This window comes from Panicum virgatum, chromosome 2K (assembly GCF_016808335.1).
Source record: "Panicum virgatum strain AP13 chromosome 2K, P.virgatum_v5, whole genome shotgun sequence".
Taxonomy (NCBI): domain Eukaryota; kingdom Viridiplantae; phylum Streptophyta; class Magnoliopsida; order Poales; family Poaceae; genus Panicum; species Panicum virgatum.
In genome coordinates this window covers 1,980,013-1,995,503 of record NC_053137.1, presented here as the reverse complement: position 1 = coordinate 1,995,503, position 15,491 = coordinate 1,980,013, and the positions used below count along the sequence as shown (strand labels likewise).

General features: G+C 50.2%; 2 protein-coding genes across 2 annotated transcripts; one reads left to right on the top strand and one right to left on the bottom strand.

The window, feature by feature from the left end:
- LOC120659428 lies at positions 1-4,013 on the bottom strand. Its single transcript, XM_039937570.1, has 4 exons — positions 4,006-4,013; positions 3,068-3,530; positions 935-1,637; positions 1-271 (listed from the first exon to the last, which is right to left on the bottom strand). The coding sequence occupies exons 1-4, from the start codon at positions 4,011-4,013 to the stop codon at positions 186-188; spliced, it is 1,260 nt and encodes a 419-aa protein (XP_039793504.1). The 3' UTR covers positions 1-185.
- LOC120659420 lies at positions 4,002-15,134 on the top strand. Its single transcript, XM_039937566.1, has 4 exons — positions 4,002-4,924; positions 5,023-5,329; positions 14,720-14,788; positions 15,013-15,134. The coding sequence occupies exons 1-4, from the start codon at positions 4,169-4,171 to the stop codon at positions 15,132-15,134; spliced, it is 1,254 nt and encodes a 417-aa protein (XP_039793500.1). The 5' UTR covers positions 4,002-4,168.
- Positions 15,135-15,491: the final 357 nt, after the last annotated feature.

Here is a 15,491-nt window from a genome sequence, read left to right as displayed (position 1 = left end):
TTATAGTCCATCACATATAATTGACAATTACGAGAATGACATCGATACAAATAACACAGTCCATCACATATATCACAAGTCCAATACATAACACGAGTCCGATACATAACACAAGTCCATCACATAGAATATAGTCTGATACGTATAATAAGTCCAATACAGTAGTACTACAAGACACTCACTGCTCAGGTCTGGGGGACCAAGATGGCCACTGGGCCGCCGGCGAGTTCTGGTCCGGAGGAGGATTGTTCGATGCGTTCCACGACTGATTCTGCAAATAGGAACATATAAATTGAAGAAGCATAACAAAAATATAATAATATCTACAAACAGAGCATACTCACGGGGCCACAAATAAAAAGAAGAGACTGTGACTATTTTATGTTCTACTAACCACAAGATACCGTATGCCAACATTAACCCCATTTTTCTTTCTTATCCAACAGAAATCAACATAAACAACTACTGATCGGTGCAAAATGGCAATAAGCTTCAAATATTGGGATGACTGCTTGGATCCAGAGGATATGAGATTAATGTGGCAAGATCCTGTTGTAAGTAAAGAGTGGACCGATGCAGGGGAAGAGCAGGAACAGAAAGTTCATCTCTCACGGGACCCTGATGGTGAGGCATATCTCACACAAACTGAAATGATGGTGAGTGGTCAGTTGATTTCCGTAATCTTGGTAGTGGTAACTCCAGAATAATGGAGATCATACTGGAACCTACTAAATAAATGATCACATACCAGTAGTGGCTACCAAATTTTCACTCAATTTGCTGAAGACAGAAACTATCAACAGTGTGAATTTTGCTGCAGGCTGATTGTTTTCTTTTGCTATATTTAACAAAGTGTTTACTAAGTGTTATTGGTCAGGAGTTTTTACTGAGTGTTATCGATCCAGGATGAGGTGCTTCCGATCTCAATTCTCACCGGACAGGAGCGCGAGGCCGCTCGGGACGCTGGTGTTGAAGTTCAGGGAGGGCGCTGCGCCAAAGATGGTGACCGGGCAGACGGTGATGAGGCTGATGCTGTGCTTCTCCGCGAACCTGGCCGCCGCCTTCTCCAGGAGCACCTTGGACACGCAGTACCCCCACGACGTCGGCTTCTCGGCTCTGAGGTGCTCGACGTCGGACCAGGAGCCCTCGTCCAGGACGTGCCCGTCGCCTTGCAGCTCTGGCCTGATGAAGACCGCCGCTATCGATGAGGTCAGCACCACGCGCCTCACCGTGCCGGCGACGGCGTCGTCGAAGCTGCCTTCCACGTCAAGGTCGGCGCGGAGGACCGTCAGGGGGCCGAGCGCCGGCGCAGGCTGCGTGGACCGGGGCCGCCGGCGTGGAGCGTCGAGGGGGATGGTTATGCGCCGGCCATGGTGAGAGACGGCGCAGGCTGCGTGGAGCGGGCGGCCGGAGGCGTGGCGGCCGCGGCACGGGCCGACGGGCGGCGGCGACGCGGGCTGAAGGGCGATGGCGGCCGGGGGCACGGGCGGACGGGCGGCGGCGGTGCGGGCGGACGGGCGGCAGCGGCGTGAGCGGACGGCCGATGGCGGCGGGGGGCGCGCGGGGACAGCCGGCGGCAGCGCGGGCGGACAGGCGGCGGCGCAGGCGGGCGGGCGACGGTGGACGGGCGGGCGTGCCTGTGTGGTGTGCGGTGTGTGAGCCAGGGAAGGCCGATTTGGATAAGTCTTTGCGGTGCGCGAGGATTTGCCGAGTGCCGGATCAGGTTTGCCGAGTGCCCGAGATCCGGCACTCGTCAAAGCCATTTTCAAAAAAAGGCAAACAACTGATTTGCCGAGTGCTGGCTCAGAGGGCACTCAGACAAAATAATCCTTTGCCGAGTGCCAGGTAAGGGGGCACACGGCAAATAACTTTTTTTAAATCATTTTTTGACTCCCTCTTTTTCTCGTTTCAGCATATTTTCAAAATTTGCTGCAGCATACTTTGGAAATATCTTGTCAAATTTACTCCACAATGCATATTCCAAAAATTACCAAAATTAACCATTATTTCATGTAGTTTTAGCTCCACTTCCATTTATATAAGTGCAGAAAAAATAATAATTATCAAACGGATTCAAAAAATTACCAAATTTTGACATGATATGATCATTGATGTCTATTGGCTATACAAAAATTTTTATAGGCAAACCACAAATCGACTGTCACTTTCACTTCAAATCATACCGCACCATTCTCAACAATTTTGAAACTTCTTAAGAAATGTTCCGGATTGTGAGCATACGTGACAACTTGTGCGAAATGTTGTCAATTTTTTTACCATAGCCTCCACATAGGATATCTTGACATCTTGTCAAATTTCATGATTTTCGGACTTTGTTTGCTTTTTATAGAACTTAAAATCCGCTCAGGCACGCGATCGAGGTAGTGTTTCCTTAACAACATGTTTGAAATTTTTTTTGATTTCATAAATAAGTCCTCAATGTTGGTTGAATAGTACGAATATAAATTTTCTACTAATTTTTTTCATATATTTGAATCACTTGCAGTTCAAATTTGATTTGATTCAAAAAATTGATGAAAATACAATTAATTCATAAAATATATAAAATACATTAAAAAATACACCAAATTTGAACATGGAGTACCACATGTTGTATATATTGGGTAAAAAAATTTTGAGGTCTACAATGGAAAAAATTTGAATATTTGCCGAGTGCCAGAAAAATGCACTCGGCAAAATGAACTTTGCCGAGTGCCAGAAAAAAACACTCGGTGAAGATTAGTTTTTGCTGAGTGCCTGACGACCGGCACTCGGCAAACACTAACGGCCGTCAGCCGGTTTGATGGCTGGCGCCGGCGGCGGCCACGTGCTCAAATTTTGCCGAGTGCCTACCCCGCGGCTCTCGGCAAATGTATTTTATGCCGAGTGTTGGACTTTTGCCGAGTGCTGGAACTCGGCAAAAGTGGAATGTACCGTGTGCGTAATCTTTGCCGAGTGTCTGGGAATCGGCACTCGGCAAATTTGATGTTTGCCGAGTGCCCGTGGTTTGGCACTCGGCAAAGAAACGAGCACTCGGCATATATGTCGTTTCCGGTAGTGCACAGACCATGAGGAACGGACCTCCGTGGCAGTCGCGGTGATCGCAGCCGGCCATAGCGCAGAGCACCGCAGCTGAGCAGAACGTGTACCAGAATTTGAGCGGCGACAGCTCCTCCCGGGAACCGGTGATCGGATCCCACACGGAGAAGTCCAGGTCCAAGTTCCTGAGGAGGATGCGGCCGTGGCGACAGTCGAGGACCAACCAATGGTGGTCGTCATACACCGGCCGGCGCAAGGGGGGCGCTGCTGTCGTGGTGGGGATGAATAGAGGGGAATAGCTCGGGCAACCGACGCTGTAGAAGAAGCCAAGCAGTGGGGCGCCTCGGTGGAAGGCGCGGTAGTGGCGGAGGAAGGCCGGGTCGGAGGCGATGCGGAGCCAGAGCTTGCAGACGAGGGAGGCGCGGAAGAGGTCCGCGGGCTCGCCCGGCGGGAGGCGAGAAATTTCAGGATTTGGGATCAAATACGACTGCCTTTCAGGATTTGGGACTCAATTCGTGTGCCTTTCAGAATTTAACCCCCATAGCACGAATTGATCCAGTTTGGGGGTTTTCCATCTATTTTCTCAATTATGCCTCTTTTTCCTTTTCTTTTTCTTTCATAGCCTAACTGAATTTCCAATCCTACCCCTGCCCCTTTGGCTCTCTCACAATTGAATCTGTTTCCAGCGATACACGATTGGATCTCTTTCACATCGCCTCTTCCGTTCCTCTCTCTTGTCACTCTCGTTCTTGCGCCGCTGCTAGGGTTCCTGGGGAGGAATGCAACCAGCAGATGCGGGCAATCGGAACGGCCTGAATGGACTCCATGGATCCCTCTGATGTGCCTCCCGGGTAAGAACGCACTCCCTAATCACTCTCTTGGTTGGGTTCCATATAGTTTCAGTTTGGTTCGATTTGGGGGAAGGACGCATCCGTGAAGAAAAATGTCGATTAGGATCGAACTTACTGATCCATGTACTTGTTTTTTTGTACACGGTAGGATTGACCTGGATGCTGTGTTTAGATTGTCAGTCCAGATTTCACAATTCTTAGCAAAGATGGATGATGGTAGCTCTGTTGATGTGCCTTGAAAATGCTATGAATGGATTGTAGACTACCGCTGCTACACCATGTTATCTTTAGAAAAAGACTTGGCCGAAAGAGTGACTTGGGGAAGCTCCCAACACCCTGTGATATCTAAATTTGATATGTGTACCGGTGGGGAAAGAAATTTGGGTGATGATGGAGCTTTATCACTAGCATTCTTTGAAAGAATTGCAGAAAAAAAGTTGATGCTTTTTGTTGATGTCGAGGACAAGTCTGGACAAATACTTTGTAAGTCTACTGTTACAGAGGGAGCCATGAGTAATGTAGTGTCTGACAATGTTGGGACACAAGTAGATTCAACGGATCCTCTAGATGTTGCAAATGTGATAGACTGGGACAGCTTAGAGATAGAGCCAATTCCAGAAGAACAGATAGATGCTCCTATCAGATTGATGGACGAAGATGCTATGTATGAATTTGTTGGGCTGAGAGCAGAGGATGAGAGAGCAGAGCAAGCAAGGATTGCAGCTGAAAAGGAAGCTGCAAATGGGTCTGCTCTTTTGAATATGGAACTAGAAGGACCAGAATTACTTGTTGATGATATAATTCCTGGAGAGGAGTCAGTTGTTTATGACATGGAAGATCCTCCAATGAAAGTAGGAACCATCTATGCTTGTATGAATGAATTCAGGGCAGTAGTGAGGCAACATGCTATTGTGGGACAATTTGAGCTGGGAACAGAGAAATCTTGTAATGACAAGTTTAGGGGCTATTGCAAAGCTGCAGGATGTCCATGGGCTATTGTGGCTAGGTTGATGCATGATGAGAAGCAAGTCAGGGTATAATCTGTATTTTTTGTTTATATTTATATTTATATATAGGTATCAAATAAGGAGCCATATTTAGTGTTGTATTTAATATTTATCCAATTTTGCAGATTACTTTAAATAAAGGAGATCATTTTTGTGCATCTACTGCAAGAGTTAGGACTAAGATGGCTTCATACCATTGGGTAGCAGAGAAGGCCGTTCCCTTTCTAAGAAAGGATGCTAACATGGGTGCAAAAAAACTGCAAAAAGAGTTGGAGGAAAAATATAATGTCACGATAGGATATGGAACAATGTGGTTTGGTAGGCAAATTGCAGCAGAAAAGATTTTTGGCATCTGGGAGGAAAGTTTTGCTTTATTGTTCAACTTCAAGGCAGAGGTAGAGCTGAAAATGCCTGGGAGTGTGGTAGAGATATGTAAGCAATGTATATTGCGGGGAATGAATGGATTGATTGATAGAGGTGCACAGGGGTGTACATATATAGGCGGGATACCCTAGATGGTTTATAGAAACACCACCATCAGGGGGATCCCGCCGCCATCTACCAAATCAGGGAGGGGGGCGGCGCCCCCAGCCAGGGAGGCTGGGCGCCGGCCACCCAAGGCCCAATGGGCCAGCCACTCATAACCCTAATTGCCTTGCTAACACGCCCCCCCCCCCCAGTCTGATCGTTGAAGCCCTGAACATTCAGACTGGACCTGAACTCCTAGAAGAGTGAAGTAGGCAACCCCTTGGTGAAGATGTCCGCGTACTGTGCAAATGTCGGGACGTGCATGACACGGACATCACCAAGAGCAACACGCTCCCGCACGAAGTGAAGATCGATCTCGATGTGCTTGGTGCGCTGATGCTGGACGGGGTTGGAGGACATGTAGACAGCGCTGATATTATCACAATATACCAGCGAGGCGCGGCGTGAAGGTGCATGAAGCTCCAGCAGAAGTTGGCGCAACTAGGTGGCCTCGGCCAGGCCATTGGCCACGACACGGTACTCAGCCTCCGCACTGGAATGGGAGACTGTGTTCTACCGCTTGGAGGACCGGGAGACCAGGTTGTCGCCGAGGAAGACCGCATAGCCGGAGGTGGAGCGCCTGGTGTCGGGACAGCCAGCGCAATCAGCGTCGGAGTACACCGTCAAGTTAGAGCTCTGAGAGGGCTGAAGTAGAAGACCCATATGCAGCGTGCCACGAACATAGCGCAGAATGCGCTTGAGGGCAGCAAGATGCGGCTCCCGGGGATCATGCATGAAGAGACAGACCTGCTGGCCGGCATATGCAAGATCCGGATGGGTGAAGGTCAGCCACTGAAGAGCTCCTGCGAGGCTGCGATAATCCGAAGGATTTTGGATGGGCGGCCCATCTGCTGGCAGCTTCGGATTAATGTCGATAGGGGTGGCGCACGACTTGCACTCAGCCATGCCTGCGCGCTCCAGGAGGACCACCATGTACTGGCGCTGAGAAAGGAACAGGTGTGGCAGAACCGCCAAAATTAATCCAATTAAAGTGTGTTAACCATCACTATTATTACTAAAATGGTTAACACACACGTCAAACAGAGAAATTTGACAGTCTGTCGGGTAAAATCCCGATTAAACCACTATACTTCGGATCGAAACAACATACCTCACTCATAGGTGAGTCCAGAGATTACAATAGCCAAGACTTCACAATTCAAACTTTAATAGTAAAGGTCATTACAAACTGAGTTTGGAGGTTTCAAACAAAGTACCTCAGCAGTTTGAAAGTGGATACGTTCTTCAGAGTTTACAAACAGCGGAAAGAAAACGATATCTAGCGACGATATATGACATCATGATGAAGCCCGTACATGACGTCAATCTCACCAAACCTTCAAAGATTACCTGAAAACAAAGTCACAAGCAAGACTGAGTATACTAATACTCAGCAAGGCTGACCCGGTATATCATAGCCCTATAACTAGACATGCAAGGCTTGTGAAGGTTCTGGGTTTTCTTTTGCTGAAAAGCAACAAAGAGTAGGTCCTTAATTTCAAGTTTTAGCTTTCAGGTTCTAGTTGGATTAAGCGTTCTAGGTTTGCACCTATCTATAAAAGCATGGTAGAAAAAAAATTATTTGCATTCAACCATATTACGAATCATAAATGTTCCACTTCTTACTCTATGTGGCAAAGGGATCAAGCAGTCTCAATTTCCGTGAGAAACGGACGATTCTGAATCGAATTTCCAACCTTGCAAGGATAAACCTAACACACACACTTAGAGCACCGACGAGTCACTCCCAAGGAACCGTTTGCTTCTCATTCTGGTTCATGGATCAATGCCACTCTCCCCGACTGCAGCGAGCCCGACCCTCTCTGCAGCCGTAGTGTGTTGCGCAACTTAATTTAATTTCCAACATAATTTAATTTCCTATCTCTAAGAGAGAGTGGGGGATATGTCCACTTACCGGGCTGAGGAGTTACTAGGCTTGCCGCATACCATATTTACGGCATGTGGCTAGTACTTTCAAACGCTTAACCACCGCTACCACACACTGCGGCCTTATCAAGTTCATCAACACAGACGGATTTCAACATGATGCTCGTAACCACATCCGTCCATGGTCCTTATAGTGATTACACGAAAGTAAACAATCAACTCCTATAAAGCTCGCAAGTGACAGGCAATCACTCGACTTTTACCGGTCCTATTAGCATAGCATCTAATCGAACTCTGATTTTAGTGTTCAATCAATAGGTACCTAGAATTATGCATCTAAGGTTTTCATTAAACTCCAATAACTTAAATGCACAAATAAAGAGTAACAATATATTGCATAATTTAAAGTAATAGGATTATGCACCGGGGCTTGCCTTTAGTAGAGTCTATAGAGTCAGTAAGCGTTAGCTCTTCCAAATTAGAGTTCGGGACTTCAATTAATTCGGCGATGTTGTTGGACTTCATGCAGTTCACTTCTCGGACTTTAGGTTCACATTCAGGTCTTCATTATCTTTCGTAATGTTGACTTGGGCTTCGGAAATATCTCATCTGGTTCCTGGATGAGCTCGTACGTTCCGTCTAGTAGCGATATTGTTTCTATATGCAATGCAGTACTCGAAATTAGTGAAGTGCTTAAGTATAGCTTTCCTTCACTAAAAAGTTGTTATCCAATAAAGTAAACATTTAAGACCAAGCTTAAAAGTGTTACTTTACTGGGCAATCGTTTATAAAGTAAAAGTAAACAGAAGGAATTTCATAAAATAACAAGACTAGCTACACTAAGTAGCATGGTTTGAAATCAAAAGAAAGGAAGGGTGATTTTATTCAAGAAATGGGGTGGGTTGAATTTAAATTTAGAATTTGAATTCAAAATAAAATTCAACAATTAAGATTCTAATTCAAACATAAACTCAGAATTCAAAAGAAAGAACATGTATATGAAAAAGAACTAGTATTTATAAATTAATCTTAGAACTCAAGAGTAAATTAAAAACTCAAGCTAGGCAGAGCTATTATTGTTGCCAAAATTACCAAAGCTTACACATGGCTAGTAGAGGCTAGCATAAAAAATTTCAGCTACAAAAACTAACAGGAACAAGTCTTACAAAATAAACATGAATCAAGCATCATATATCAAAATATTTAAGAACTCATGCTCGAGGCTAGTATTGGGTCTACAAAAATTACACAGTGCTACTTATAGTATGGACAACACATGGTTTAAAGATCACAAACAACATAATATTAGAACATGAGATATAAATAAAGCATGAATTTCCAAGCATTTAAAATAAAACTCATGAAATAACAAGCAAAAATCAAGCATTGGGGCCACAAATTTCACACAAGACTATACATGGTAAAAGGATACTAATTTCCAAAAATCAAACATATCAAAGCTATGGTTTAAAAGATATAAATATATTACTCATTTACTAACAATTAAATTAGAGCACACAATATAAACTTTTATACAAACTTTAGTAGCCAAAGTTATACAGCTAGTAAGAGGAACACAACAAAATTTATTTGACATTTTTCTAATTTTTCTACCATTTTCTAGGATTTTTCAAATTTCACAAAGTTTAAAAGAAAAGGGGGCTGACTATTTTGCAGAAAGGACCTTATGGAGATTTCAATTGAAGCAATCAGGTCCCTGGCCATGGTTGGCCGTGGGGGAGCACTGCTCCGGCCGGATTCTGGCGAGGGACGGCCATGGGGGTGAGGGGAAAGATGGGGAAAAGTATGGGGAGGACCAACCGCACCTGTTGGTGTACTTGATTCACGGAAAGATGGTCCGAGGCGACGTGCCCACGGCGAGCAGGGCCAGCGGCCAAAGGGAGCCAAGCTCCGGCGAGCTCGTCGGCAAGGAAGGGGGTTTGAGGGGGCTAGAAGGGTTCCAGGTGAGGTGATGAAGGGCGTGGAGTACTCAATTTGAGCAAGGCTGGGGTGGAGGGGCATGTTGCGCGACGAGCTCAGAGCTCGAGCGGCAATGGCGTGCGGCAGTGGAGGTCTGGGCGGGTTGGGTGAGCGTGGGGGGGGGGTTCTACCCCTTTTATAGGCAAGGAAGGAAGGGATGAGCACGAGAAAAGGGCTCCTGGAGGAGATAGGCTCGTCGAGGCAACTCCGGCGGCGAGCGGCAACTGTCCACGGGCGGCGCTACAGGGGCGTCTGGCGGCGCGGCGTGGCGCGTGCACGGACGGCCAGCAAGGGTGGCTTGGGTGGCGGCGGGAAGGGGCATTCGACGCATGGGGCTCCAAAGGCGGTGCGGGGCAGCCGGCGGCGGGTGAAACAGCAACGGCGGGGCAAAACCGGCGAGGGTGGCGGCGCCCCTGTTTCTGCCAGCAGAGGGAGGAAGAAGATGCAGACAAGGGTGGTTTTGCAATTTTCCAAACATCTAGGGGTCAAATTGTAAAGTAAAAATTTCCCGTTGATCTAGGGCTCAAATAAAAAAGTGCCCAACATAAAAGTTGTGTAACTTTTTAAGATCTACAACTTTCCTGTTGTGCAAATTTTCACTAGATCAAAGGCAACAAATCTTTTAAAAATGCAAAAGAATACAACTTTAGTTTAAAATTGCAAGGGTAGACTTAAGTATAAATACATCTTTTTATGAGGGTAAAAGTGAAAAACAAAATATACATTTTAACCCCTCATAAATTTTTGAAATTTTGACTTTTGCAAAACTATTTTGTAAAAAGGACTTTGCATTTTTCCAAAATAACAAAAATACACTTGCTCTAGAAATCATGGTTTAAATCAACACAAAAATTATATTTTTAACCCCTAAAACCTGGATTGTCACAATAGGCCAGTGCCACGGCGCTGCACATGCATCCCCTGGAAGTGATGGAGCTCACCGAGGTCCTTCATGGCGAACTCAGACTGCAACGAAGTGATGGTGCGCTGAAGGAGTCCAGCAGAAGAGGCCGTGAGCACAATGCCGTCGACGTAGAGCAGCAGGTAGATCATATCATCGCCGTGACGGAAGACAAACAGGGATGTGTCCATCTTGGCCTCCGTGAATCCCAGGGACAGCAGGTATGCAGCAAATCGACTGTACCAAGCACGGGGCGCCTGCTTAAGTCCATAGAGAGACTTGTTCAGGCGGCAGACGTGGTCAGGATGAGCTGTATCCTCGAAGCCAGCAGGCTGAGCACAGTAAACCATCTCAGAGAGAGTCCCGTGCAGGAAGGTGTTCTTCACGTCCAGTTGATGAACAGGCCAGCCGCGAGAGAGTGCCAGAGAGTGCACGGTGCAAACTGTGGCCGGCTTGACAACTGGACCGAAGGTCTCGTCGAAGTCCACGCCTGGGCGCTGGGTGAAGCTGCGGAGGACCTAGTGCGCCTTGTACCGCTCCAGAGTTCCATCAGCATGGAACTTGTGCTTGAAGATCCACTTGCCGGTGATGATGTTGGCGCGAGGTGGGCGAGGAACAAGATCTCAAGTCTTGTTCGCCAGCAGAGCGTCGTGCTCAGCTTCCATAGCAGCCCGCCAATTGGGATCGACGAGGGCACTGCGGAAGGTCTTCGGGATCGGCGACAGTGGAGCGGCATGGAAGAGCGCCGGTTGGCGGAAGCCGGACTTCGCCCTGGTGGTCATGCCGTGCTAGTTCACCATGGGGGGAACGGGCACGGCTCCCTTGGGCAAGGGAGGAGGAGGAGGACCAGCAGGGGGCTGCTGTCGCCGGATGTAGACGTGCTCGAAAGCGGAGAGTGGTCGGTGAAGAGTAGCCAGGCCAGCAGGCGGCCAGCCAAGAGCAGCCTGGCCAGCAGGCGGCCGGCCAGGTGACGGAGCAGTCGGTCGGGGCTGACTGGACGGCGAGGTGGCTGGCTGAGGCCGAGCAGAAGTCGGCGAGGCGCCAGCCATGGCGTCGGGCGACGGAGAAGGTCGGCTGGAGCCGGCAGCTGGCGCCGGAGTTCCCACCGGCAGGGGTGGGAAGCCAAGGGGCAGCCCGGCTCGTCGAGGGAGAGCCGGGGCGCCTGCTGGGGACAACATCGGGGCACCGTGGGCCGCGCGTGGCAGCGCGGGGATGTCGGAGGCCGCGTGTGGTAGCGCAGGCATCGTCGAGGCGCCAGAGGCCACGTGTGGCAACGCGGCTGCGCCAGGGACCGTGTGTGGCAACACGGCGGTGTTGAGGGGAGATCCTATAGAGGAAACAAGGGGTGACGGTCCAATGGAGGTTGGCACGTTAAATCATCCATGAACTCGAAGTCTGCCTCGCTGAGAGGTCGAGATGGCTCAGCAAAGGGAAACGAGGTCTCGTCAAAGGACACATGATGAGAGATGATGACCCGATTCGTGGAGCGATCAAGGCAGTGGTATCCCTTGTGATGAGTAGAGTAGCCGAGAAAAACACACAGCGTGGAACGCAGTGCAAGCTTATGCGCGGCTGTGGCAGCGAGGTTCGGGTAGCATGCACAACCAAAGACCTGAAGGTGGTCATATGTAGGCAGGACCTCGTGAAGGGCGAAGTGCAGTGTAACAAACCCTAGGGCCTTGGTTGGGAGGATGTTGAGCATGTACGTGGCCATGCCAAGAGCCTCAACCCAGTAAGATGGCGGCATGCTAGATTGAACCAAGAGTGAGCGGATAATATCGTTAGTGGTACGAATAACGCGCTCAGCTTTACCATTCTGGGAGGAGGTGTAGGGGCACGACATCCGAAGATGGGCGCCATGGGTTAGGAAGAACGTGCGGGCACTGGAGTTGTCGAACTCGCGGCCATTGTCGCACTGAACTGCCTTGATGGTGGCGCCGTACTGTGTGGTTCACATGAGCAAAGATGTTATCCAAGGTAGAAAACGTGTCAGATTTTAGGCGCAAAGGGAAAGTCCACAAGTAGTGCGAGCAATCGTCGAGAATGACCAAATAATATTTGAAACCTGAGACACTAGAAACTGGTGATGTCCAGAGGTCACAATGAATAAGGTCGAATTTATTGGTCGCACACAAAGTGGATGAAGTGAACGGTAACCGAACATGGCGACCAAGCTGACACGCATGACATAAAGATGAGCTAAGTTCTTTATTACATGAAGGTATGATAGAAGATAACTTGGTCATGACTTCATGACCGGGGTGACCAAGACGACGGTACCACGATGATGGGGCGCCCACAACGAAAGCGGCGGCGGTAGGGAGGCGCAGAGGATATAGTGGGCCAGCACTATTGCACCTGACAAGAACTCTCCGAGACTCCAGATCCTTCACAGAACAGCCAGCGGGATCAAATTCAATAGAACAATTATTGTCAGAAGTAAACTGGCGCATAGAAATCAGGTTCTTAATAAGACTAGGTGAGACTCGAACATTATTAAGTGAAAAGGAACCTGGAACAGTGGCTGTGCCAGTAGAGGTAACCGGAAGTAATGAACCATTACCGATAACAATGGATGAGGGATACCACGAGATAAAATTATGAGTGAGATTGGAAGAATCGGAGGTCATGTGAGAGGTAGCACCTGAGTCGAAGAACCAGTCAGTGGTAGAGGGCTGGTTCAGGGAGACGGTGCTGAAGGCGGAGGCGAGCGACTGCTGATCCCATCCGGCCGGTGAGACGGCCGGAGCCTGGACGCTGGGCGCCCAGGGAAAGTACGCCATCTGGCCCTGCGCCGCCTGTGCCTGGGCAGCCTGCACCTGCTGCAGCGCCTGCGCCTGGGCGGCCTGGAGGGCGTGGGCCTACGCCTGCTGGGCCAGTAAGGCTTGCGCCTAGGCCTGCTGGACCAGCAGGGCGAGCTGCTGCTGCGGTGGTGTCGAGGTGACGGGAAGCGGCATCGAGGGCTGCGGGCCGAGCCACATCTGAATGGCCCCGGCCCACGGGTGGAGGAAGGACGGCCAGGTGGCGCCACCAGCACCGCCTGTGCTGGGCGCGGAGGCCAGCTCGCCTCCCCCGGACGGCCCGCCGCTGAAGGACGACGACTGCTCGCCGGAGCGAGACTTGCCACCCCGTCGGCGACTGTCCTTGGAGCGCCCGCCGAAATTCCCGCCCCCGGAGTTGGAGCCCCCGTTGCGGGAGGGCTGGGGAGGCGAGTGCCTAACTAGGACGGCGGCGGCGGCGGCGCCCTAGATGGGGCGCCCGTCCCAGCGGCGAGGAGGGCCGTGGGGGAGTCGGCGCTTGATGCGCCATGGTGAGCTCCTCCAGGAGCAGCTCGTCGACGGTATTCTTGAACTTGGGGAAGGGGTGGCCGCGGTGAATGTGGCGGCCGGCATCGCGGAAGCGCTCGTTGAGCCCTCGGAGAAGGTTGAGGGTTAGCGTGCGATCCGAGACGGGTTCCCCAAGATCCGCAAGCTGTTGTGCCATGTTCTTGAGGCGCCTGCAAAAGTCCGTGATGGACAGATCACCTTGGACAAGTTTGCGGAACTAGACGTCGAGGTGGAGGGCGCAGGTCTCCCGATTGCCGAGAAACTGGTCCTCCAGGGCGCACCAGACGGTGCGGGCAGTGGCGACGCAGTCGATCACCATCTCAGCGAGGTCGGTGGAGATCGTGCCGGCGATCCAGGACTTGACAACGCAGTCCATGCGTGTCCAGTCTGGGAAGTCGGGCGCGGGTAGGTCGACAAGGACGTGGCTCTCCAGCGAGTACTTGCCGATGACGAGGAGGATCTGATCGCGCCACCGGGTGTAGTTCCCGGTGTTGATGTCGAGGAGGACGTGGACGAGGCTCCGGATGTTCTGCACGCTGATGGCTTGACCGTGCAGATTGACAAGAGTGGCGGCTTCATGGGCCAAGATGGCATGATGAAGTGTGTTCCCGTCGGAGTCGAAAGAGGGGGTGTCCTCCTCCTTCTCCTCGTCGCGGCCGGCGCAGGGGTCGCCCTTGGCGGCGAGGGCCCGTTCCATGGCTGCGCGGGCGAGGGCGTCGCGGGCGCGCTGGGCAGCGGCGTCGCGCTCCAGCGCGGTGGCGGTGGCGGCGGCCTCCTTCTCCGCGGCCTCGCGCTCCTTCTGGGGGTCGGCGGCGGCAGCGGGGTCGGGGGCTCGCGGGGAGGAAGGGGGGGTCCCAACCATGGTGGATACAACGGCAGATCGCCGGCGCACAGGGTTGGGGTGCAGCCGGATCGGCGCGCTATGGCAGCGGAAGGAGCAGGGAAGAAACCCTAACTCGTGATACCATGTAAGCAATGTATATTGCGGGGAATGAATGGATTGATTGATAGAGGTGCACAGGGGTGTACATATATAGGCGGGATACCCTAGATGGTTTATAGAAACACCACCATTAGGGGGATCCCGCCGCCATCTACCAAATCAGGGGGGGCGCCCCCAGCCAGGGAGGCTGGGCGCCGGCCACCCAAGGCCCAATGGGCCAGCTACTCATAACCCTAATTGCCTTGCTAACAGGATAGATGTCATAAATAAAGATGATGGTGTGTACTTCCATAGATTCTTTTGTTGCTTCAAACCAAAAATTGATGGTATAAAATCCACCACACACCAAGCAAGATTGGAATTTCAGGTCGGCTGGGAAAGCAAAAGAAAAGGGAAAAGATGCAAAATTGAGAAAATAGATGAAAAACCCCCCAAACTGAATCAATTCATGCTACGGGGGTTAAATTCTGAAAGGCACACGAATTGGATCCCAAATACTGAAAGGCAGTCATATTTGATCCCAAATCCTGAATTTTCTTGCGGGAGGCAGAGGAGGATCTCGGCGACGACGTCGCCGATGAGCTCCGGCGGCTGCCGCTGCGGCGCCGCGGCAGGCTCGACGAGGGTTTGGGTGGGGATTGGGGGGCAGTGCGCTGTTTCAGCCCATCATAAGACTGGAAGTGGAATTTCTCGGGGCCTCGGCCCAGTTCAGCCCATCACATTAACCTTTAGCCTGGCTGTGCCTGCGCTAGAGAGCCTGGTTTCTACTGCCTGTGCAGTTCACGGTAAAAACAATGCAAAATTTCTATTAACAAAAAAAAACAATGCAAAATTTGTGCATCTTTTTACCTATTCAGACTGCACATGACTACATGAGCTGCCTGAAGCTGAATTTGTAACATTAAGAAATGGTGGGCTAGTTCCGATCAAGCTACTGAAAATTAAAGTAGATGCTTCGCAATCCCACTGAAAAATCAGACCCTTTTAGTTCAAAATGTATTGCTGAGAAAGCTGAAACGACTACAATTG